This window comes from Heterodontus francisci, unplaced genomic scaffold, assembly GCF_036365525.1.
Source record: "Heterodontus francisci isolate sHetFra1 unplaced genomic scaffold, sHetFra1.hap1 HAP1_SCAFFOLD_64, whole genome shotgun sequence".
Classification (NCBI taxonomy): domain Eukaryota; kingdom Metazoa; phylum Chordata; class Chondrichthyes; order Heterodontiformes; family Heterodontidae; genus Heterodontus; species Heterodontus francisci.
This window is the reverse complement of record NW_027140221.1, coordinates 6258296-6284373: the sequence shown is the minus strand read 5'-3', so window position 1 is coordinate 6284373 and position 26078 is coordinate 6258296. Positions and strand designations below refer to the sequence as shown.

General features: G+C 45.4%; 1 protein-coding gene across 1 annotated transcript; it reads left to right on the top strand.

Annotated features, from left to right (window-relative positions):
• The first annotated feature begins 935 nt into the window (after positions 1–935).
• LOC137359122 (probable G-protein coupled receptor 139) lies at positions 936–14680 on the top strand. Its single transcript, XM_068025202.1, has 2 exons — positions 936–1158; positions 13794–14680. The coding sequence occupies exons 1-2, from the start codon at positions 936–938 to the stop codon at positions 14678–14680; spliced, it is 1110 nt and encodes a 369-aa protein (XP_067881303.1).
• The last annotated feature ends 11398 nt before the right edge of the window (positions 14681–26078 follow it).

Here is a 26078-nt window from a genome sequence, read left to right as displayed (position 1 = left end):
ATCCTGAGATTACTGTTTTCGAGGTCCTGCTTTTTCATATCCTTCCGAGATCCCTACAATCGGCTTTCAGGACCTCATCCTCCCTCTTACCACATTACATTCGCATTGTTTTTTTCATATGCCCGAGTCTCGATCGTTTGAGGAATTTGAAATTATACCCGTTATATATAAGTCTAGGCAGTGCTTCCATTCCTGAAGCCTGGACAACGCCACTCGATAATCTGCCCTCCAGTGTCCGAACAACAAATGTTCACCGCTTCTCTCTGCATTATGTTATTCAGCTAACATCATCTCCATGCTCCACTACCCTTTAATCCATGAGGTTCAGAGATCCCAAATGGCTATATTAAATATTACTTGATTCCACAGCTTTTTATAGTCCAAATACAAAGCATCAACCATGCAATCCTCATCAACTCTCTCCAAAGCATCAGCAAAGGACTAGAAGACCATTGACATATATGATTTACCATTAACATATCTGTGTTGCTTCTCATTTATAATCTCATGCTTTCTGAAAAGCAGACTTTACTTGTCCCAGATTATAGACTGGAAGGATGTCCCCAACATTTCACCGAGGTATGTCTGATAGGCCTGTAATTAAATGGTTTATCACATCTCTACTGTTTAAAAGAGGGTTTAACATTTGCCTCCCCCAGCCCTCAAGCACCATTTTATTGTGGTTCAAGCTGTGTTTGATTGGAAGGAATTAACTGCACCTGTCTGTTCAGTGACTGTGATTAATGTCAGCCTCCATGGACCCAAATTGTGTCACTGGAGATTTCACAACTTCTATTAATAAAGGACTCCTTTCAATGTGTTACCCCATCGTGTTAGAGCGAACATCACCTCTGGCACCAACAGAGATCAGTGGCATCAGAGACAGGGAGCGAATACATTTGAGTCTGAGAAAAATAGATTGGAATGCTGCAACAATGGGTCAAAATCTGAGAACAATAGATTGGAATGTTACAAGAATGGGTCATAATCTTAAAACAATAGATCGGAATGCTGCAACAACAGACAGGAGTTTCTCCTGGGAGTTTGACTATCTTTCTGCATACTATGATGAGCTATCTTTAAACTGGCGGATTTTGCTCTCACTTTCCATTATTCAGTACTTTTATTACCCCAGCCTGGCTACTGTTGCTGTACCTGGTAAGCTTCGCTATCCAGCTATTGAATATATAAACCATCTTCAACTGCATTACTTCTCCTGTCATTTACTTTGCCCTCCTTGTTGTTGGCATTGCTGGTAAGTATTTTCTAACTGCTCTTCCAAGAGACTCTCATCTTTACTACTGTTGGTGTCTCTGGAAAGACTCTAAATGCAGCTATGAGATCTTTAAAAGTGATTCATTATATGCGCAGATCACATTTGAGAGAATTACTCTACTTCTCATTTAAGCTTCGTATTTATTTATGTTTTTATTTACTCATTGGATGTGGGCGTCGCTGGCGAGGCCAGCATTTATCACAATTCCCAAATTGCCTATGAGTAGGTGGTTGTGAGTTGACTTGCTGCAGTTCATGTGAGGCAGGTACATCCACAGTGCTGCTAGAAAGGAATGTTTCAGGATTTTAATACAGCGACAGTGAAGCAACGGCGATATAGCTCCAAGTCGAGATGGTGTGTGGCTTGGAGGGGAACTTGCAGGTGGTGGTGTTTCCGGCATTTGCTGCCCTTGTTCTTCTCGTTGGTAGAGGTCGTGATTTTGGAAGATGCTGTCTAAAGAGCGTTGGTGTGTTGCTGGAGTGCATCTTGCAGATGGTGCACACTGCTGCCACTGTGTGTCGGTGGTGGAGAGAGCGAATGTTTTAGGATGGGATGTCAATCAGCAGGTTTATCGCACTGAAAAAGGCCCTTCAGCCCACAGAGTCTGTGCTGACCAACAACCACCCATTTATACTAATCAAAAGAACAACAAGAACAAAGAACAGTGCAGCAAAGGAACAGGGCATTCGGCCCTCCAAACCTGCGCCGATCTTGATGCTGGCCGAAACTAACACCTTCTGGGGCCCATATCCTTGTAGTCCCTTCCTATTTATGTATTAGTCAAGATATCTCTTAAACGTCGCTATCGTATCTGCGTCCACGACATCCCCTGGCAGCAAGTTCCAAGCACTCACCACCCTCTGTGTAAAAAACTTGCCTCGCACATCCCCTCTAAACTTTGCCCCTCGCACCTTAAACCTATGTCCCCGAGTAACTGACTCTTCCACCCTGGGAAAAAGCTTCTGACTATCCACTCTGTCCATGCAGCGCATAACTTAGTCAACCTCCATCATGTCGCCCCTCCACCTCCGTCGTTCCAGTGAAAACAATCCGAGTTTCTCGAAACTCACCTGCATTAGACCTTCCAAAAAGCATTACATCACACTTGTCCGGATTAAACTCCATCTGCCATTTCTCCGCCCAAGTCTCTAACCGATCTATATCCTGCTGTATCCTCTGACAATCCTCATCATTATCCTCAACTCCACCAACCTTTGTGTCGTCCGCAAACTTACTAATCAGACCAGCTACATTTCCCTCCAAATCATTTATATATACTACAAACAGCAAAGGTCTCAGCACTGATTCCTGTGGAACAACACTAAGTCACATCCCTCCATTCAGAAAAACATCCATCCACTGATACCATCTGTCTTCTATGACCGAGCCAGTTCTGTATCCATCTTACCACCTCCCCTCTGATCCCATGTGACTTCACCTTTTGTATCAGTCTGACATGAGGGACCTTGTCAAAGCCTTTACTACAGTCCACTTAGATAACATCGACTGCCCTTCCTTCATCAATCATCTTCGTCACTTCCTCAAAAAACTCAATCAAATTCGTAAGACACGACCTCCCCATCACAAAACCATGCTGTCTGTCGCTATTAATCCTACATGAATCCCATATTCCCTGTCACATCCCCACTATTCTCTTACCGACACTAGGGGACATTTACAAGGGCCAATTTACCTATCAACCTGCAAGGCTTTGGCAAGAAACCGGAGCACATGGCGGAAACCCACGCAGTCACAAGGACAACTTTCAAACTCCACACAGTGCAGTACCCAGAACTGAAGCCGTGTCACTGTAGCTGTGAGGCTGCGGTGCGAACCACTGCGCCACTGTGCCGCCCGTGTCGTTTCGTCCGGGATGTTGATGAGCTTCTTGAGTGTTGTTGGAGAATTTCTTTCCCTCTGTATCTCACACTGACAGTTGTTTTGCGTTCTATAGAGACACTGATGCCAGTGCTGCAAAACCAGAAACTACGCAAATGTATGGGACAATCTGCTGGCCACTACCGTAATGTCCCATGTTGTGCTCCATATTGGGCTGTGGATTCTTGCAGCGTTGATACCCGTCTTTGAAGCTTGATCTCTGTGTGTCCATTGACCACCTGTGTTAGTCAGTCTCAGGTCAAAATGCGTTTGGTAGCACCAGGAACATCCCCTCCAGCAATATTTAAAAGGTCCAGGCATTCTGCATGCCGCTGAAGGGCTGATAGCATACTTCTGCTGTGGAAACGTTAATGGTGGTACTGTGAATTATTTTATTGCACCGTGTGGGGCGGTGAAGGGGGGAGGTATGGGTTGTTGCCAGTTGTTGCATACACGAGGCCAGAGGATTTGGTGACTCAGTTCTGGACGAAGTATGATACAGTGCATCTGGATCTGTAGCAGAGATCACGGAATGGAACAGAGGAATCGCTGCAAAGAAAGAAGGGGAGGAGGAGGAGTCAGTCCTACCCAGCCAGCCTTCGCCAAGAGCAAATTTTTTACCTACAACTAACCCAGGATGAGTGTGTGAGGCAACTCCAATTCAATAAGGAGGTGGTCACAGAGCTGTTGCACCTTCGACAACAGGACCTGGAGATTAGAATTAGAATTAGAACATTACAGCGCATTACAGGCCCTTCGGCCATCGATGTTGCGCCGACCTGTGAAACTATCTGACCTACACTATTCCATTTTCATACATATGTCTATCCAATGACCACTGAAATGCCCTTAAAGATGGCGAGTCTACTACTGTTGCAGGAAGGGCGTTCCACGCCCCTACTACCCTCTGAGTAAATAAACTACCTCGAACATCTGTCCGATATCTATCTCCCCTCAACTTAAAGCGATGTCCCCTCCTGTTTAGCATCAACAGCTGAGGAAAAAGACTCTCACGATCCACACTATCTAACCCTCTGATTATCTTATATGTCTCTATTATGTCACCTCTCCCCTCCTTCTCTCCAACGAAAACAACCTCAAGTCCCTCAGCCTTTCCTCGTAAGACCTTCCCTCCAAACCAGGCAACATCCTAGTAAATCTCCTCTGCACCCTTTCCAAAACTTCCACATCCTTCCTCTAATGCGGTGACCAGAACTGCATGCAATACTCCAGTTGCTGCCGCACCAGAGTTTTGGACAGCTGCAGCATGACCTCGTGGCTCCGAAACTCGATCCCCCTACTAATAAAGGCTAACACACCATATGCCTTCTTAACAGCCCTATTAACCTGGGTAGCAACTTTCAGGGATTTATGTACCTGGACACCAAGATCTCTCTGCTCATCTACACTACCAAGAATCTTCCCATTAGCCCAGCACTCTGCATTCCTGTTACTCCTTCCAAAGTGAATCACCTCACACTTTTCCGCATTAAACTCTATTTGCCATCTCTCAGCACAGCTCTGCAGCCTATCTATGTCCCTCTGTAACATACAACATCCTTCGGCACTATCCACAACTCCACCGACCTTCGTGTCATCCGCAAATTTACTAACCCACCCTTCTACACCAGGTCATTTATAAAAATGACAAACAGCAGTGGCCCCAAAACAGATCCTTGCGGAACACCACTCGTCACTGAACTGCAGGATGAACATTTGCCATCAGCGACCAATTCAGCTAGCCAATTTCTGATCCAAAGCTCGAAATCACCTTCAACCCCATACATCCGTATTTTCTGCAATAGCCTAACGTGGGGAACCTTATCAAACGCCTTACTGAAATCCATATACACCACATCCACTGCTTTACCCTCATCCACCTGTTTGGTCACCTTCTCAAAAAACTCAATAAGGTTTGTGAGGCACGACCTACCCTTCACAAAACCGTGCTGACTTATTCTTTTCAAGATGGTTATAAATACTGTCTCTTATAACCTTTTCCAACATTTTACCCACAACCGAAGTAAGGCTCACAGGTCTATAATTACCAGGGATGTCTCTACTCCCCTTCTTGAACAAGGGGACAACATTTGCTATCCTCCAGTCTTCCGGCACGATTCCTGTCGGCAATGACGACATAAAGATCAAGGACAAAGGCTCTGCAATCTCCTCCCTTACTTCCCAGAGAATCCTAGGATAAATCCCATCTGGCCCATCTGGCCCAGGGGACTTATCTATTTTCACACTTTCCAAAATTGCTAACACATCCTCCTTGTGAACCTCAATCCCATCTAGCCTGGTAGTCTGAATCTTAGTATTCTCCTCGACAACATTTTCTTTCTCTACTGTAAATACTGACGAAAAATATTCATTTAACGCTTCCCCTATCTCCTCTGATTCCACACACAACTTCCCACTACTATCCTTGATTGGCTCTAATCTAACTCTCGTCATTCTTTTATTCCTGATATACCTAAAGAAAGCCTTAGGGTTTTCCTTGATCCTATCCGCCAATGACTTCTCGTGTCCTCTCCTTGCTCTTCTTAGCTCTCCCTTTAGATCCTTCCTGGCTAGCTTGCAACTCTCAAGCGCCCTAACTGAGCCTTCACGTCTCATCCGAACATCAGCCTTCGTCTTCCTCTTGACAAGCGCTTCAACTCCTTTCGTAAACCACGGCTCCCTCGCTCGACAACTTCCTCCCTGCCTGACAGGTACATATTTATCAAGGACACGCAGTAGTTGCTCTTTGAAAAAGCTCCACATTTCGATTGTGACCATCCCCTGCAGTTTCCTTCCCCATCCTACGCATCCTAAATCTTGCCTAATCGCATCATAATTTCCTTTCCCACAGCTATAATTCTTGCCCTGCGGTATATCCTTGTCCCTGCTCATCGCTGAGGTAAACCTAACCGAATTTAGTTTAGATTAGAGAGACAGCACTGAAACAGGCCCTTCGGCCCACCGAGTCTGCGCCGACCATCAACCACCCATTTATACTAATCCAAAACTAATCCCATATTCCTAAAACATCCCCATCTGTCCCTTTATATTCCCCTACCACCTACCGATACTAGGGGCAATTTATAATGGCCAATTAACCTATCAAGCTGCAAGTCTTTGGCATGTGGGAGGAAACCGGAGCACCCGGAGGAAACCCACGCAGACACAGGGAAAATTGCAAACTCCGCACAGGCAGTACCCAGAATCGACCCGGGTCGCTGGAGCTGTGAGGCTGCGGTGCTAACCACTGCGCCACTGTGCCACCCCTTGTGATCACTATCACGAAAGTGCTCACCTACATCTAAATCTAAAACCTGGCCTGATTCATTGCCCAGTACCAAATCCAATGTGGCACCGCCCCTGGTTGGCCTGTCTACATACTGTGTCAGAAAACCCGCCTGCACACACTGGACAAAAACTGACCCATCTAACGTACTCGAACTATAGTATTTCCAGTCAATATTTGGAAAGTCAAAGTCCCCCAGAACAACTACCCTGTTACTCTCGCTCCTGTCGAGAATCATCTTCGCTATCCTTTCCTCTACATCTCTGGAACTATTCAGAGGTCTATAGAAGACTCCCAACAGGGTGAACTCTCCTCTCCTGCTTCTAACCTCGGCCCATACTACCTCAAACGTCCTTTCTGACGCTGTAATACTCTCCTTGATTAACAATGCCACCCCCCCCCCCCCTCATTTTACCATCTTCTCTGTTCTGACTGAAACATCTAAATCCCGGAACCTGCAACATCCATTCCTGCTCCTGGTCTACCCATGTCTCCGAAATGACCACAACATCGAGATCCCAGGTACCAACCCATGCTGCAAGCTCACCCACCTTATTGCTGATGCCTCTGGCGTTGAAGTAGACACACATTAAACCAAGTTCTTACTTGCCAGTGCCCTCTTGCGTCCTTGTAACCTTATCCCTGACCTCACTACTCTCAACATCCTGTACACTGGAACTACAATTTAGCTTCCCATTCCCCTGCTGAATTAGTTTAAACACCCCCGAAGAGCACTAGCAAATCTCCCCCCCCAGGATATTGGTACCCCTCTGCTCCAGGTGAAGACCCTCCTGTTTGTCGAGGTCCCACCTACCCCAGAAAGAGCCCCAATTATCCAGGAAACCAAAACCCTCCCTCCTACACCATCCCTGCAGCCACGTGTTCAACTCCTCTCTCTCCCTTTTCCTCGCTTCGCTATCAGGTGGCACGGGCAACAACCCAGAGATAACAACTCTGTTTGTTCTCGCTCCAAGCTTCCACCCTAGCTCCCTGAATTTCTGCCTTAAATCCCCATCTCTCTTCCTACCTATGTCGTTGGTGCCTATGTGTACCACGACTTGGGGCTGCTCCCCCTCCCCATTAAGGATCCCAAAAACACGATCCGAGACATCACGAACCCTGGCACCTGGGAGGCAACATACCAACCGTGAGTCTCTCTCGTTCCCACAGAACCTCCTATCTGTTCCCCTAACTATGGAGTCCCCAATGACTAATGCTCTGCTCCTCTTCCCCCTTCCCTTCTGAGCAACAGGGACAGACTCTGTGCCAGAGACCTGCACCCCGTTGCTTACCCCTGTTAAGTCGTCCCCCGCAACAGTATCCAAAACGGTATACCTGTTGTTGAGGGAAACGGCCACAGGGGATCCCACAACTGCCTGCTGGTTCCCTCTCCTTCCCCTGACAGTAACCCATCTGCCTACTTCTTTTACCTGAGGTGTGACTTCCTCCCTATAACTCCTGTCAATAATCCCCTCCGCTTCCCTAACGCGGTTCTTGAGGAGCTGGAGTTGGGTGCACTTCCCGCAGATGCAGTCAGCAGGGACACTCTTGGCGACCCTTTCCTCCCACATTCTGCAGGAGGAACAACCAACTGCCTTAACCTCCATTCCCACTATTCTTAAGTCCCAACAAATCTACTGGAAAACCAAAAAAATAAGTAAAAACTTGTTCGCTTAGTAATCCGACGGACAGAACTTTTTAAATAAAAAGCTTACCTTATCAACACACAAGAGTCCTTTTTTTTGGTTAGAGGAGGAGGGTGGGTGGGAGACACTACACGTGTAGTGTCTCGGATCCAGCCACTGCCCAAATATATAGTTTTTACTAACCCATCAGTCCCCTGGTCCTCCGAAAACAAAAGGGAATTAACTTTTAACTTACACTGAAACTGACCAGCTGCAAGTTCGCTCCGTACCTACACTTCTGTCAAAGTTGCTGCAACCAAAACTAAACGATGCGCACCAGGGCAAGGATGTGGCGGCCAGTGGCCTGTAATGTTCCAGTTTCATTGAACCTCTTTGCACCCGGAGCTATGCAGGCAGGAGCCGGCAATGTATCCAATGTGTCACTGCATCCAGTTCATCGATGCGTCCGGGAGACGACAGATGTCATCTATACTCGGTTAGGTGATGCACTGTTTCTCCCTCTGCAGGGAGCAGCACGATGTGAGGTCCCATGGCTTTGCCAGGAGAGCGGGATTTGCAATGGTGTACGTGGCTCTGTGGAACCTCATATGTCAATGGGGAAAGGTATAGGATCTGAAAGAACTCTCAAACCATTACTGTACAGTCGCCATGTGACCATGCACAATATATCATTTCGGTGAATGTCCACTAATCTGGAGCAGCCATGATCCCTTCATTCTGAAGCAGTGCGTGTTCACAACGACTTCGACCCTCCAAGGAGCACCGAAATGTGGTTTTCCAGAGATGAAGGCCACCAACTCTTTCCATCGATAATGAATTCTCTCCGCCCAAACTCACACCCCTGTGTCCCCAAGCAACCAAAAATAACACAGGTTTAACGTGAAAAATTGAGCCAACAGATACATCGTAGAGCAAGCAATCGGCGTGATGAAGCACTGCTTCCAGTGCATGAACCGCTCATGGGGAGCCCTGTAGTACACGGTAGAACAGGTGCACAACTTTGTGTTTTCTGCTGCACACTTCAAATCATTGCCATCGTGACAACACGGGAATCGGGAGGCCACCTCATGAGGAGGATGAAGAGGATGTAATCTGGATACCATCAACACAGACAGGCTGTGAGACAGTTCCTGATAACACTCCAGTACAAATAGGGTAACTTTTATTCCACCAATGGATCCCCCATTCAGCAAGATACATCCATCTGAAACGCCCCATCACAGGAATAGAATTAACAATAGACGTAGACCATTCGGCTCCTCGATCCTGCACCACTATTCAATCAGATCAGGGAGGATCTGTTTGTGTTTCTAATTCCACAATCTCATCGACCCCCGATAACCGTTGATTTCCCCACCTAACAGTAATCTATCCACCTCGCCTTGAATAATATTCAATACCCTGCCTCCAGCACCTGTACAAATAATTTTTTCTTGGACATAGAGGTGTCTGACAAACAACCATATAAAAATTACAGCACAGAAGGAGGCTATTCAGCTCATCGTGTCTGTGCCAGGCAAAAAAAAAAAACTAGCCGCCCAATCTAATCCCACCTTCCAACACCTGGTCCATAGCCTTGCAGGTTCCAGCACTTCAGATGCTTGTTCAGGTACCTTTTAAAAGAATTGATGCTTTTTGCCTCCATCACCGTTCCTGACAGTGAATTCCAAACATCCACCACCCTCTGAGTGAAAAACGTTTCCTCATGTCCCCACTAATCCTGCTATAATCACCTTAAATCTGTGCCCCTGGTAACTGACCTCTCCACCCGGGGAACCAGATCCTTCCTGTCTGCTCCATCTAGGCCCCTCATCATTATGTACACGTCAATTAATTCACCCCACAGCCTTCACTATTCTAAAGAAAACAAATCTATCCAATCTTTCTTCATAGCTGAAACTTTCAAGCCCTGGCAACATTCTTGTAAATCTCTTCCGTACTTCTTCCAGAGCAATTATGTCCTTTCTGCAATGTGGTGACCAGAAGTGTATGCAGCACTCCGGCTGTGACTCAGCCAGTGTTTTATACTGTTGCAGCATTATATCTCTGTCTTTGTATTCTATACCTGACCAATTAAGAAAAGCATTCCATGCGCCTTTTTCACCACTCTATCTACCTATGTACCTCCACCTTCAGCGACCTGCAAGGTCTCTCACCTCTTCTAACCCTCTCAATGCCCTCCCGTTTACTGTATTTTTTCTTGCGTTATTTTCCCTCCCCAAATGCATTACCACACACTTATCTGGGTTTAATTACATTTGCCACTTTTCTGCCCAGTCAACCAAACCACTGAAATCTTTCTGGAGTCTATCCTCTTCACTGCCGACTGCATGGCCAACTTTTGTGCCATCAGAAAATTTACCAATCATATTCTAAATCATTCATAAATGCTGCAAACAGCAAAGGTCCCAACACGGAGCCCTTTGGAACGCCACTGGAAACAGCTTTTCATTCACAAAAACAACGTCAATGACTAGCCTTTGTTTCCTATCGCTGAGCTAATTTTGGATCCAACATGCAACAGCCTCCTGCATCCCATAGGCTTTCATTTCACTGATCAGTCTGCCATGTGGGACCTTGTCAAATGTCTTACAGAAATCAATGCGATGCTTTGTAAAGAATATGGAATTTATTTTTGATTTCCTTTGAAATGCTTGTACGTTTTAAACTCTAAGCTTTATTTAATGAAAGAAAAAGAAGGATATCACTTAATTAATGGCAAGGGCTTGCCTTCCCTGTCTGTGCTCGCTGACACTGCCACAATCATTGGAGATCCGTGTGTCCAGCGATGGTTATGGTTCCAGACCAGGTGTAGTACATGCAATGCACCCAACATGTCAACGGAACACCACCACACTTAACAGGCATTTGGGTCTCCAGCCATTTACCGTGGTTAAGTCCTCGTATAGTACTGACTGTGGTCACGCTCCCTCAGTGACTGACCACACTTACCTGGTGTCTGGCGACCCAACGATGTGTCTGGTCCCTGGCCTGGCATAGTACAAGAAGTAAGGGCTCCTTCCTGACTGGCTCGCCAGCCCCACCACCCTTACCTGGTGCTGGATCACCAGACAAAGGCATGCTCCCAGGCCAGATGTAGTACCGGCAGCGGCCGCATATCCCAGATTGGCTCTGGTGACCCCAATGTAAAGAAATAGTAACTGTGGCTCCAGTGATGGCCTGGTCCCAGGCCTGGTTTAGTCCCATCAGTAATGCATGTTCAGTGACTGGCCCTTGTGAACCCGCCATGGTTAGCTGGGTTCCAGGTCTCCAGCAATGTTCCTGCCTCCAGGCCTGGTGTCGAATCAGCAATGGGTCCCACTCCGGCACTGATCCAGGCGCTACGCCACACCTGCTGTTTGGGACTCCAGTGATAGGCCTGGTTCTGAGGGCTGGTGTAGCATCGTCAGTGGCTGCTGCTTGGTTGTTGCTTTTGGCATCCCTGCAACATTTCTCGGGGATTCATTCGCCCAGGTTTCCACGGCTGCTGCAGTAATGGCAATGGTCCCTACGCCTGAACAGGCCCCAGTGACACCACCACACTTATCAGTGGCCTGGTTAGCTAGCTATGGTCCTAGTACCAGGCTTGGTTTAGTGCCTGTAGTGGCCCCAAACCCAGTTCTGAAGAAGGGTCCCTGACCTGAAACGTTAACTCTGCTTCTCTCTGTACAGATGCTGCCGGACCTGCTGAGTATTTCCAGCATTTCTTGCTTTTATGCCCCATCCCTGTATGGCCCTGGAGATGCTGCGGTACTCAACTGAAACTGTACATTTTTTGCTGGATCTTCTCCTCGGGCTGGTCCAATATGGCCTGGGGCCTCCTATCCCTGACTGTCGCTGCTGACTCTGCATTACTTAACTGAAGTAGAGCTTCCAGCCATGGTCCTGTTCACGGACCTAGTGCATTGCCAGCAGTGGCTCCCCTGCAGCCTGATGGTTCCCAGCCACATTTTTGCACTTACCTGGGTTCCGTGTCTCCAGCAATGCTTCCGACCTCAATCCTGGTTTAGTGCTGGCAGTACCCACCCTCTACTGTTCCCAACAAATCTGTTTCATTTTTATATGGTCCATGGCTCCAGCGATGTATCAACTTCCAGGTCAGGTGTAGTACGAGCATTCGGCCATTCCCTGCCTGGACCCGGTGACCTCGTCATATTTAACTCGAGTTCAGGTCATCACGATGGCCCTGCTCCCAAGGCTAGTTCAGTACCGGTAGAGGTCCCGGTCTCCAGCGATTGTCCTGCTCCAAGGCCTAGTGCTCTAGTGGTAGAATCGCCTGTATCCTGACTGACACTGGTGACCGCACCACATTACCTGGGGGCTGGACTTCAGCAGTAATCTTTTTTCCCAGTACCAGCAGTAGCCCCAACTCACTGACTGGCCCCAGTGACTCTGCTACACTCACCTGAGGTCTGACGCTCATGCGATGGTCCCAGTCGTATGCCTGGTGTATTACCAGCAGTGTTACCCCTCCATGATTGTTCCCTGTGACTCCACCACACAAATCTGGGTCTGTATCCCCAACTATGGTCCTGGCCCATGGTCTGGTTTCATACTGTCAGTGGACAACGCACACTGGCTGGCGCCAGCAACTCTGCCAGACTAAACTGTGGTCTGGAGCTCCAGCAACTCAGCAGCTCCCATGTCTGATGTAGTATAGTTAGTGGTGCCGCTACCTGTTATGTCGCAGTTTTGCTGGCACATTCATCTGGAGTTTGGTCTCCAGTGATGCTTCATATCCCAGGCCTGCTGTAGTACCAGCAGCTCCACTGCTCCCAGTAGCATTGCCAATAGAACTGAGCTATTAGTCCTGTGACTGTTTAACCCGTTTAAACAGGCGGGATCTCCATGATTAAATGTACCGGGACCAGGCACCAGGCAGTTAATTGCCCTAGTCCCGCTCAACTGAACTGTGGGATGGTCCAAAAGACCGCGGAGGGGTTTCGTTCACCTTTTTGTCCTGACATGGGGACCCTCGTTGGCTCCACTGGATTCAGCCGCTGTATCTAGCAGAAAGCCCTGTCAAAGGTCTAGTAATTTACTCCATCACTGAATGTGCAAAAAATCTACAAATGTCACCAGTACTTCTTCAAACTGCTGCTGTTATTCCCAAACTGGTGTAAAGTTCATCTTCTTTATAGTTAACTGAGTGATAATTGGGATTATTTGTTTCATTGATTTTTCAGTGGACTGATTTCCAATCATTGTTTTGAAATCATTGAATTCCGCACTGCCTGTCTCAGGCGAGGGAATCTCTCTGTCAATCCAGCAGTGAACGTTCTGTACAGGACTAAAGTGCAGCAGATGCTGGAAAGTTGAAATTAAAAAAAAAAGAAAGTGCTAGAGATGCTGAGCACGTCTGGTAGCATCTGTGGAGGGAGACACAGACTTAATCGTTTCGGTCGCTGACCCTTTGTCAGGACTGCGAGCTCTTTGAGACGGAACAGTCTTGGAACCAGGAAGGGAAAGGCAGAATGGGGAGGATTATAATCAGCGTTGAGTTGAACTACTTCAGCATCATCCTTTTGCCTTTTGATCTCTCCTTCCTTCCAAGTTGTCACAGGTATTCTCATGTTTCCTTCAGTATCAATCAATGAATCGCTAGACGCAGTAACACATTTGAAAATCTCAGTCAGACCTCAATCAAACTGGTAACTTTGCTCACAGCCTAATAAATAATTTGTCTGTTTATTTCCCTTCCTCACAGTTAACTTGATGACGATTGTCATCCTGTCTCGAGGCAAGTGTGGTCTTTCCAAATGTGTCACTCACTATCTGGTGGCCATGGCATCAGCGGATCTACTGGTCATTATATTCGACGTGATACTGAGGCACATTCCCGTTGTTTACCATGAACAGTTTTATTTCCGGGAGTCCATCCACGTTTGCAATATCCATGCCGTCCTGCTTTATGCAGCCACAGACTGTTCTGTCTGGTTCACCGTCACTTTCGCCTTTGATCGATTTGTGGCCATTTGCTGCCAGAAGTTGAAAAGAAAATATTGCACCGAGAAAACGGCAGCTGTGGTTTTGGGAACAGTGACTGTGCTGAGCTGTTTAAAGAACATTTTCTGGTATTTTATGTTAACAGGTCGGTATATTTTGTACAACCAACCCTGGTTTTGCGATGTAACAAAGGATGTTGTCTTCTCTCGGGTCTGGGCAACAATCGAATTCCTCCATCACATTCTAACCGCGGGGATCCCATTTGTGGTGATTCTGCTGCAAAATGCTCTCACCATTAGACACATCTTGCTGAGCAGCAGAGGGCGCAGGAGACTTCGGGCTCACAGCAGTGCCAAGAGTCCGAGAGACCCAGAGATGGAGAGCCGACGGAAATCTATCATTTTACTGTTAGTTATCTCAGCCAATTTCATACTTTTATGGGCAATGTTAATGGTGGTTTTGATATGCACCAGAATACGGTATATGAACTTTCATTCTGGGTCTGTGGCTGGAATTCCTGGTTCTGTGCGGGAAATGGCCTTCATGCTGCAGCCCCTTAGCTGCTGCACAAACACTGTGATTTATGCCGTAACCCAGACTCAGTTCAGACAGCAGTTGAAGAAAATGCTGAAATATCCCTTTACGTGAATTGTTAAGTTCATTCAATGATAAGAGGGACTGTAATCACTCGACGTTTCTAAAAGATTCTCATTTTATTTCACTTTTTCAAACAGCAAGGGGCTGGGTCTGTCACAGCAGGGGCAGGGTCTGTTCACAAGGTGACAGAATAGTTGGGCAGGGATTGTTGCTCATGCTAATGGGGTAGTTTGACCGGGCCTCTTCCACATGCTGTGGAGGTAGTTGAAGGGTGTTGCTCCACATGTGGAAGGGGTAGTCCGCCCGGGCCTGTTCCGCATGCTGACGGGGAAGTTGGTGGTTATTGCTTCGCATGCTGACAGGGGAGTTGGAAAAGGGCGCTTTGCTATCAGAAAAGAGCGAGTGTGGGACCAGTCATTATACGGTGACATGGCGGGGAAGGGGTCTCTTTCCCATGGTGATGGTTCATGGCCACGGGGCATGTTCTCAAATGTGAAGCGGGAATGGAGTCGGGACTGTTCTGAAAGGTGACGGGGCAGGTGGTGGGACCTGTTCCACATGGGGATGGGGCTTTGCAGCAGGTTCCTTTTCCCATGGTAATGGGAGAGTGGGGGCGAGTACTGTTCCTATGGTGACCAGAGTGGGGGCGTGGCTGTTCCCAATGGTGAAGGAAGAAGGGACTGGGGCGGGGTCTGAGGTCCTCAGCCCCGCCCAGCTTGTTCATGTATTGGAGCAGAGCGACAGCGCGAGGGGAACCCGTCAGGCTCGGACGCTCCAACCAGCCATCTCCATAGCAACTAGGATAAAAACAATTGAAAGAGAAATGATAGTGGGAATCTTCAACCTGAATTCTTCATCATCACTTACAACACATTAGAACACTTTATAATTCTTTGTAACACTTTTCAATACGTTATAACACATTATGACATGCTCTCACATTTTATAACACTTTGTTAGCCTTGATAATCCTTTACCATCCTTTAAAATTGTTTATAATCCTTTATCGCCCTTCAGACACTTCTTTGCACATGGTAACCCTTTATGACACCTAATAATCCTTCATAAATAGTTATAGCACAGTATAACACTTTATAGTAGCTAAAACCTTTATAAAGCATGGTTAAAGTTCAGAATCTTTAGAAGCTTTTCCAATCTTTCAAATCGTTTATAATCCTTTAGAATTCCTCAAAATTCTTTAACTTCCTTTATAATCCTTTCCAATACGTTTTAATCATTTATGGCCCTTAATAACCTTCATAACAATTGATAGCAATTTATACATCTTTGCAGCCCTTTGGCCTCTACTGAGTGTTGCAGGAGGGCACAGGGTGTAAAGAAGGGTATTTGGTAAGTGAGCATTTTTACGGCTTTAATGTCTAGTATTTATTGTGTTTACATTTGACAATTAATTGAAATTACTGTTTAAGTTAAGAGGCAAGTGAGGTTTCTTACAATTTTAAACAGGGAGGTGCAAGCTCTCTAAGAGAACCTGTAGCTCGTTAATTAGGTAGCTAGCTTAAACTGCTTTCTGAGCTCCAGCAAAGCTGACAGATCATTGTTTTCAGAGAGTGTAAATTCAGTGGAGTCTCAGAGCTGTGCGTTTGCAATGAGTGCTGCTGGAGGGCACAGAGCGTGAAGAGGGAGTTTCCTCAGTGATGGAGTTCGGTTATGGGGGGGGGACTACAAAGTAATTAAAAGGAAATAAATGTTATTAAATTAACAATAACGATGACAAGACAAGTGATGTGTCACGTCTGCAGTATGTGGGAAATCCATGGCAACCCCGTCTGTAGTTAGTGTCGGCTGCGTGAGGAGCTGTGGCTCAAAGTCATTGAGCTGGCGGCCGAGCTGCAGATACTTCGATGTATTAGTGAAGGGAAAAGTTACCTGGACACTTCGTTCCAGAAGGCAGTCCCTGATGATAGGGTCACTTGTCTTGGTCAGTGATCAAGGACAGGAGACTGTGACTGCGAGTCAGACGGGGAAGGGGGTCAAGAATAGGTGGCACAGTGGTGCAGTGGTTAGCACTGCAGCCTCACAGCTCCAGCGACCCGGGTTCAATTCTGGGTACTGCCTGTGTGGAGTTTGCAAGTTCTCCCTGTGTCTGCGTGGGTTTCCTCTGGGTGCTCCGATTTCCTCCCACATGCCAAAGACTTGCAGGTTGATAGGTAAATTGGCCATTATAAATTGTCCCTAGTATAGGTAGGTGGTAGAGAAATATAGGGACAGGTGGGGATGTGGTAGGAATATGGGATTACTGTAGGATTAGTATAAATGGGTGGTTGATGGTCGGCACAGACTCGGTGGGCCGAAGGGCCTGTTTCAGTGCTGTATCTCTAAATTAAAATAAATAAATATAGCAGACAGAGCATGGCACCATGGAACAGGAAGCAGTTCACGTGGCAGGAGATGAATCAAATGTAGTTGTAGAAGAGGACAGTATAGTGAGGGGATGGACATTATTTTCTACAATAAAGGGGGAGAGTTTGGAAATGTGTCACCTGCGTATGTGTCAGGGTTCTGGACTCTGCTCAGGGCTGGACAGGAAGTTCAAGTGGGAGGGGGAGGATCCAGTGATCGTCGTCCAAGTAGGTACGAACAACATAAGGAGGGCAAGGAAAGAGCGAGGAGCAAGGCAACAAATTATAGAACAGAATCTCATGCATATTACCTGCGCTATGTGTAAACATAAGCAGGGCAAATGAGATTTGTGAAATGAATGTGTAGCTCAAAGACTGTGAGCGAAGTGGAATCCTATTCGTGGGCACTGGCACCAGAACGGGAGAAAGAGGGACAGTCTGCACGTGAACCATGCTGGGTCCAGTGCTCTAGCGAACCGCATACCTAGCAAAGTAGAGAGGGTTCCAAATTAAACAGCGGAAGCAAGGGAAGAGAGAAAGGAATGAGTATGGGAAAGATAGACAGACCGTGACAGGAAGGGACAGGAAGGACAAATCAAAGCTTAAGTCAGCAGACAAGGCTAGAGTTTACAAAAATAATAACAGGACAGAACTAAAATTCTGTATCTGAATTCACATAACGTTCAAAACAAAACAGATGAGCTGTCATCGCAAATAGAAATAAATACGTAAAATCTGATAACCGTTATGGAGACATGGCTGCAGGATGACATAGCCTGGGATCTGAATACTGAAGGGTACATGTCATTTAGGAAGGACAGGAAACTAGGAAAACGTGGAGGGATTAACTAATGATGGTATTAGCACATGTGCGAGAAATGACCTATGCTCAGGAAACCAGAATGTAACCGCTCCCTGCCCCTGTTTCCTTCCCGCACCGCACCGCCCTAAGAATCAAGCGATGCAGGAGCACGTGGCAGAGAGGAGGGAAGTGGCACCGCCTCGAGCTAGCACTGGAGGGATGGGGAGAGGGCGGGTGGCGTGGTGTGGGGGAGAGAGGCGGGGTAGGTGATGGAGCAGTGTGGCCGGAGAGAGTGGCGCGTAGTGAGGGTTGTGGCGGAGAGGAGCCGACCAGGCGCGTTGCATGAAGATGTACACGTTTGTGATGAAGTTGTTGGCGCATGCGGTAACCAGTCCTGGCAATTGTAGCGCCACGCACGCGCAGAGAACTGGAGCCCATCTGCGCATGGGCGCATTTGGCGCAGACTGATGACGTCAGCGGCTGACTGTGTTGTCTGGAATCACTTTGCTTAAACTTAATTGTGCAATTAAGTGGGCATGGAAAGAGAGCGAGCAAACGTGAACTGACAAAGTAGATTAAGAGTCGGTCAGGGGAGATGCGGTTGCAGACTTTAAAGGTGATATTTCAAAATATACAGAATAGATACATTCCAGCGAGAAAGAAAAATTCCAAGGGGAGAACCCACCATCCGTTGTTAATAAAATGAGTTGAAGTTAGTATCAAACTAAAGGAAAAAAACATAATTGCTCACAGTTGGGTAACAGGTCAGAAGATAGAACAGAATATAAAAAGCAGCAAAGAACGACCAAAAGATTAATAAGGAGGGAAAGTTTAACGTACAAGAGAAAGCTGACGAGAAATATTCAGACAGATAGCAAGAGTTTCTTTTTATTTAAGAAACCATTTAACCAAAAGATCGTTGGTCCTATGGAAAGTGCGTAAAGGGAAGCAATAAGGGAAAATAAAGAGATGGCAGATGAATTGAACAGATACTTTGCATTGGTCTTCACAATAGAAGATAGAAGCAGCATTCCAGAACTAACTGTAAATCAGGAAATGGAAGGGAGGGAAGAACGTGAGAACATTACAATCACCAGGGGAGTGGTTCAGAGCAAATTGTTTGAGCTGCAGACTGACAAGTCCTCGGGTCATGATGGACTTTATCCTAGGGTCTTTAAAAGAAGTGGCTGGTGAGATCATCGATGCGTTGATTATGATTTCCCCAAATTCCCTACATTCGGGGAAGATTACATCAGACTGGAAAATTCCAATGTAAGTCATTTATTCAAAAAAATGAGGGAGACAGAAAACCATAAATTAGCTGCCAATTAGCTGAACATCTGTCATAGGGAAGATGTTATGTGTTATTCTTAAAGACGTTATAGAAGGCACTTAGAAAAATTGAACGGAATCAGGCAGCGTCAACATAGTTTGGTGAAAGGGAAAACATGGTTAACCAATTTATAGGCGTTCTTTGAAGAAGTGACACGTACTGTGGATAAAGGGTTGCACTGTACTTAGAATTCCAGAAGGCATTTGATATGGTGCTACATCAAAGGTTTCTGTGGAATATATATGTTCATAAAGTTGGGGGTAACATAATGACATGGATCGAAGATTGGTTAGCTAACAGGAAACAGAGAGTAGGCATAAATGGGTCTTTCTTCTGGTTGGCAAGTTGTAACGAATGGTGCACCACAGGGATCAGTGAACGGCCTCACCTTTTTACAATTTATATAAATGACTTGGATCAAGGGTCCGATGATATGGTTGCTGAATTTGCTAGTGACATAAAGATAGGTAGGCCAAATAAGTTGTGAAGAGGACATATGGAGGCTACAAAGGGATATAGATAGGTTAAATAAGTGGGCAAATATCAGACAAATTGTGTTAACGAGAAAAAAATGTGAAATTGTCCATTTTGGCAGGTTGACTAAATATTAATTATTTATATAAATGATGAGAAATTGCAAAGTGCTATGGGTGTCCTCGTGCATGAATCACAAAAGGTTCGTTTGCAGGTATAGCAATTAATGAGGAAGGCTAAAATACTTTTATCATTTATTGCGAAGGGAATTGCACACAAAAGTAGGTGATGATATTATTCAGCTAAACAAGACATTGGTGAGACTACATCTGCATTGCCGTGTACAGTATTGGTCTGTTTATTTGAGGAAGGACGTGAATGCATTGGAAGCAGTTCACAGAAGGTGTACAAGAATGGCCGGGTTATCTAATGAAGAATTAGACAGATAGGCTTGTATAGGCTGGATTAAAGAAAGGTAAGGGGCGACTTGATTGAAACAAAGAAGATTCTGAGGGGTCTTGACAGAGTGGATGTGGAAATGATGTTTCCTCTGGTGGGAGAATCTAAAACAAGGATCACGATTTATAAATAAGGGGACGCCCAGTTAATGCATAGATGAAGATTTTATTTTCTCACAAAGTATCGTGACTCTTTTTTTTTAGATTAGAGATACAGCACTGAAACAGGCCCTTCGGCCCACCGAGTCTGTGCCGAACATCAACCACCCCTTTATACTAATCCTACACTAATCCCATATTCCTACCAAACATCCCCACCTGTCCCTATATTTCCCTTCTACCTACCTGTACTAGTGACAATTTATAATGGACGATTTACCTATCTTTGGAACTATCTTCCTCAAAAGGCCTCAGAAGCAGAGTCTTTAAATATTTTTAAGGTGGAGGTAGATTGATTCTTGATAAACAAGAGGGTGAAAGGTTATTCAGTGAAGGCGGGAATGTGGAGTTGAGGATACAAATCTATCAGCCATGATCGTATTGAATGGCGTAGCTGGCTCTAGGGGCTGAATGGCCTAACCCTGCTCTTAATTTGTGTGCTCGTATGTTCATATGTAACTGGCTATGTCCCTAAATGCCGTTCCAGAACAGCTACAACACTGTCAGCTACGCGTCAATGTGGAAAACTATCCCGCTATGTCCTCTCCACAAAAAGCAGGAACAACTGAACCAGGTTAATTCCGACCACATCAATGTGCTGTCAGTCATCATCAAAGTGATGGAAGAAGCATAGAAACATAGAAAAAGAGGATCAGGATTAGGCCATTCGGCCCCTTGAGCCTTCTCCGCCATTCAATATGATCATTGCCAATCATCCAAACTCAGTAACCTGTTCATGCTTTCTCCGCGTATCATTTCATCCCAGAAGCCCGAAGAACTTTTTCTAACTCTTTCTTGAATATATTTAATGATTTGTCCTCAACTGCTTTCCGTGGTAGATAATTCCACAGGTTCACCACTCTCTGGTTGAATAACTCTATCCTAATCTCAGTTGAAATGGCTTACCCCGAATCCCTGGACATGGATCACTGGTCTTGGACTCCCCGACTATCGGGAACATCCTTCCTGCAACTTCACTGTCGAGTCCAGTTAGAATGTTGTAGGTTTCTATGAGATCCCCCCTCATTCTTCTAAACTCCAGCAAATACAAGCCCAATCTCTCTTCATACCACAGGCCTGTCATCCCAGGAATCAGTCTGGTGAGCCTTCGCTGCATTAACTCCATAGTAAGAACACCCTTCCTCAGATAAGGAGACCAAAATTGCGCACAATACTCCAGATGTGGTCTCACAAAGGACTTGTGTAAGTGTAGCAGGACATCCTTGCTAATGTACTCGAATCCTCTCGCTATGAAAGCGAACATACCATTTGCCTTCTTTACTGCCTGCTGCACCTGCATGCTTACTTTCAGCGACTGGTGCACAAGGACACCCAGGTCTCGCTGCACCTCCCCCTTTCCCAATCTGCCTTTCTGATTTTGCTACCAAAGTGGATAGCCTTACAATTATTTTCATTATACTGCATCTGCCACGTATTTGCTCACTCACTCAACCTGTCCAAATTGCACTGGAGCTCCTCTGCATCCTCCTTATAGCTTACACTCATGGCCAGTTTTGTGTCGTCTGCAAACTTGGAAATATTACATATAATTCCCTCATCTATATCGTTAATATATATTGTGAACAGCTGGGGTCCTTGCACTGATCCCTGCGCTAATCCACTAGTCACTGCCTGCCACTCAGAAAAAGACCCGTTTATTCTTACCCTTTGTTTCCTGTCAGCCATCCAGTTCTCTATCCAAGTCAATACGTTTCCCCCAATCCCATGTGTTTTAATTTTGCACGCTAATCTCTTACGGGGCATCTTGTCGAAGGCCTTCTGAAAGTCCAAGTACATCACATCCACTGCTTCTCCCTTACCTATTCTACTAGTTACATCCTCAAAAAATTCCAGTAGATTTGTCAAGCATGATTTCCATTTCGTGAATCCTTGTTGACTTTGTCCGACCTAGTCATTGTTTTATAAGTGCTCTGCTATTACATCTTTTGTAATGGACCCTAACACTTCCCGCACTACTGATGTCCGGCTAACCAGTCTATAATTCCCTGTTTTCTCTCCATCTTCTTTTTTAAACAGTGTGGTTACATCAGCTGCCCTCCAATAGATTGGAACTATTCAACAATCTATAGAATTAAATAAATAAAAAAGACCAGCAATGCATCTACTATTTCTAGGGTCACTTCCTTAAGCACTCTGGGATGTAGATTATCAGGTTCTGGGGATTTATCGGCCTTCAATCCCATGAATTTCCCTAACTCCATATCCCTACTAATGCTGATTTCATATAGTTCCTCCTTCTCACTAGACAATATGTTCCCCAGCATTTCTGGGAGGTACATCGTGTCCTCCTTTGCGAAGACGGAACTAAAGTATGCATTTCATTGGTCTGCCATTTCTACGTTCCCCATTATACATTATCCCCCGTTTCTTACTGTAAGGGACCTACCTTTGTCTTCATTAATCTTTTTCTCTTCAAATAACTGTAGAAGATTTTACAGACTGCAAGCTTACTCTCATACTCTATTTTCCCCTTCTAAATACATCCCTTTGTCCTCGTTTGCTGAATTCTATACTGCTCCCAATCTTCAGGTTTGCTCCTTGTTCTGACCATTTTATATTTCTCCTCCTTGGATCTAATACTATTCCTACTTTCATTTGAAAGCCACGGTTGAGCTATCCTTCCTGTCTATTTTTGTGTCAGACAGGAATGAATATTTTTTGTCATTCAGCCAAGGGCTCTTTAAATGCTAGCCATTGCTAATTTGTTTTTTTTCCAATCTATATGTAGATCAAAGTAACTCAAAATTACAGTGACACCCTTATTGCTTGCAATGGTAATTTCCTGTTTACCATCCTCTACATCACCACTGTTGTTTGGGGGTCTATATAGAACCAACCCCTTAATGTTTCTGAACTCCACCCATACAGAATCCACATCAGAATTATTTGAGCTAATATTCTTCCTCACTATTGTATCGATTTCCTCTTTTGCTAACAACGCTTCTCCACCTCCTTTCACTTTTTGCCTGTCCTTCCGAAATATTTAATTACTTTGAATGTTCAGTTCCCATCCTTGGTCACCCTGCAGCCATGTATCCGTAATTGCAACTATATTGTATCTATTTACATCTATTTGCATGGTTAACTCGTCTACTTTACTGTGAATACTCCACACATTGGGACACAACGCCTTTAGGCTTGTCTTTTCAACATTTTAAGCTATCTTATCATTCTTTTGCACTGTGGCCTTATTTGTTTCTTGCCCATGGTTTCTAAGCTTTCCACTTTTGACTTTATTGTTTCCTGTCTTTCAATTCTATCCTTGTTTCATCCTCCTCAGTCTCCCCGCTCAGGTTCCCAAGCCCCTGCCATTCTAGTTTAAATCCTCCACAACAGGACTTGCAGATGCCCCTGCAAGGTCATCAGTTCCCGTCCTGCCTGAGTGCAAGCCGTCCCGGTTGAACAAGTCCCACCTTCCCTAGAACCGGCCCCGATGACCAAAAAATCTAAATCCCTCCCTCTTGCACCGTTTTTCCAGCCACGCATTGATTTGGTCTATTCTGCCGTACCGATACTCAATAACACGTGAGACAGGTTAGTAACACTGAGATTACCACCTTTGCGGTCCTGCTTTTTCATTTAGCTCTTAACTCCTTAAATTCATTTTGCAGGAACCCATCCCTTTTTCAACCTGTGTCGTTGGTACTGACATGTACCACGACCACACGCTATTCACCCTGCCCCTTCAGAATGTCGCATAGCCGCTCCGGGAAATCTTTAACCCGAGCACCAGGGAGGCAACATACCATTCTGGAGTCTCGTTTGTGGCCACAGAAACGCCTGTATGTTCCCCTTACTATTGAATCTCCAACCAGTATGGCTCTTCCATTCTTCCACCAGCCACCCCGCCGTCCCCAGCTGTTCAGCAGAGCCATCCTTGGTGCCACAAACTTGGCACATGCTGCTTTCCCCTGGGAGCCCATCCCCCAACAGTATTCAAAGTTATATATCAGTTTGAGAGGTGAATGGTCACAGGGCACTCCTGCACTACAAGTCTGCACCTACGACTCCGCCTGGTGGTCAACCATCCACCTTTCTGCCTGTGAAGCTAATAGCAGCGGTGTGACAACCACGGTATCTCTCCTTCTCTATCTGTCTATCTTTCTATCTATCTATCTATCTATCTATCTATCTATCTATCTATCTATCTATCTATCTATCCATCGATCTACCATGTGTCTCCATATTTCCTGAGTTTCCATCTATCTACCTGTCTATCGCTCTACCCATCTATCTATCTGTCTACCACATCTGTCTATTTATGTGTCTGTCTGTCTATCTATATCTATCTATTTTGTGTCTCCATCTTTTTTTCTGCCTCCATCTGTCTTCCTGTCTAGCATTTCTATCTACTTACTCACCTATCATTTCTCTCCATTTAACTGTCCGCTCATCCATCCATACATCATTCTATCTATCTATCTATCTATCTATCTATCTATCTATCTATCTATCTATCTATCTATCTATCCATCGATCTACCATGTGTCTCCATATTTCCTGAGTCTCTATCTATCTATCTGTTTATCTCTCTACCGATCTATCTATCTGTCTATCACATCCGTCTATTTATCTGTATGTCTGTCTATACATATTTATCTATTTTATAATTCCATCTTTCTTGTGTCTCCATTAGTCTCGCTGACTAGCATTTATATCAATCTTCCCCCTATCATTTCTCCCTATTTAGCTATCTCTCCATCTATCTATCTATCTATCTATCTATCTATCTATCTATCTATCTATCTATCTATCTATCTATCTATCTATCTATCTATCTATCTATCTATCCGTCTATCTATCGATCCATCGATTCATCTATCCATCTATCCACAAGAAATGCCGGAAATACTCAGCAGATCTGGCAGAATCTGTGCAGAGAGAAGCAGAGTTAACGTTTCTGGTCAGAGACCCTTCGTCAGAACTGGCAAATATAAGAAATGTAGAAGGTTTTAAGCAAGTAAATCGGGGGTGGGGAAGAGATAACACAGGTGAAGATGCTGATAGGACAGGGTCACTGAGAATAACTGACCAGAAGGTCATGGAACAAAGACAGATGGTATGTTAATGGTGTGCTGAAAGACAAAGTGATAGGATGTGATTGACTGTAAAGCACAGTGCACATCAATCAGAAACATAATAAACACATTAAAAGAAACAAAACAGTGGGTAAGCACACTGGAAAAAAAACTAAACAAACTGAAAAACCTAACATAAAATAACCAAATAAAAAAGGAAAACGAAAAGAGACGAAAAAAACTAAGCATAAAAAGGGGACCCTTCATGCTCTAAAATTATTGAACTCAGTGTTCAGTCCGGCAGGCAGTAGCATGCCTAATCGGTAAATGAGATGCTGTCCTTCGAGTTGCGTTGATGTTCATTGGAACACTGCAGCAAATCCCAGGACAGAGATGTGAGCATGAGAGCAGGTGGGTGTGTTGAAATGGCCAGCAACTGGATGGTCGGGGTCATGCTTATGGACTGAGCGGAGGTGTCCCACAAAAGTGGTCACCCAATCTGCATTTGGTCTCCCTAATGTGGAGGAGACCACATTGTTAGAAGCGAATACAGCACACTACATTGAAAGAAGTACATGTAAATCGTTGCGTCACTTGAAATGAGTATTTGGGGCCTGGGATAGTGAGGAGAGAGGAAGTAAATGGGCAGGTATTACAACTCCTGCGATTGCAGGGGAAGATGCCATGGGAAGGGGACGATGTGGTGGGAGTAATGGAGGAGTGGGCGAGGCTGTCACGGAGTGAACGATCCCTTCTGAAATATGACAGGGGAAGGGAGGGGCAGATGCATTCAGTAGTGGCATCAAGCTGCATGTGGCGGA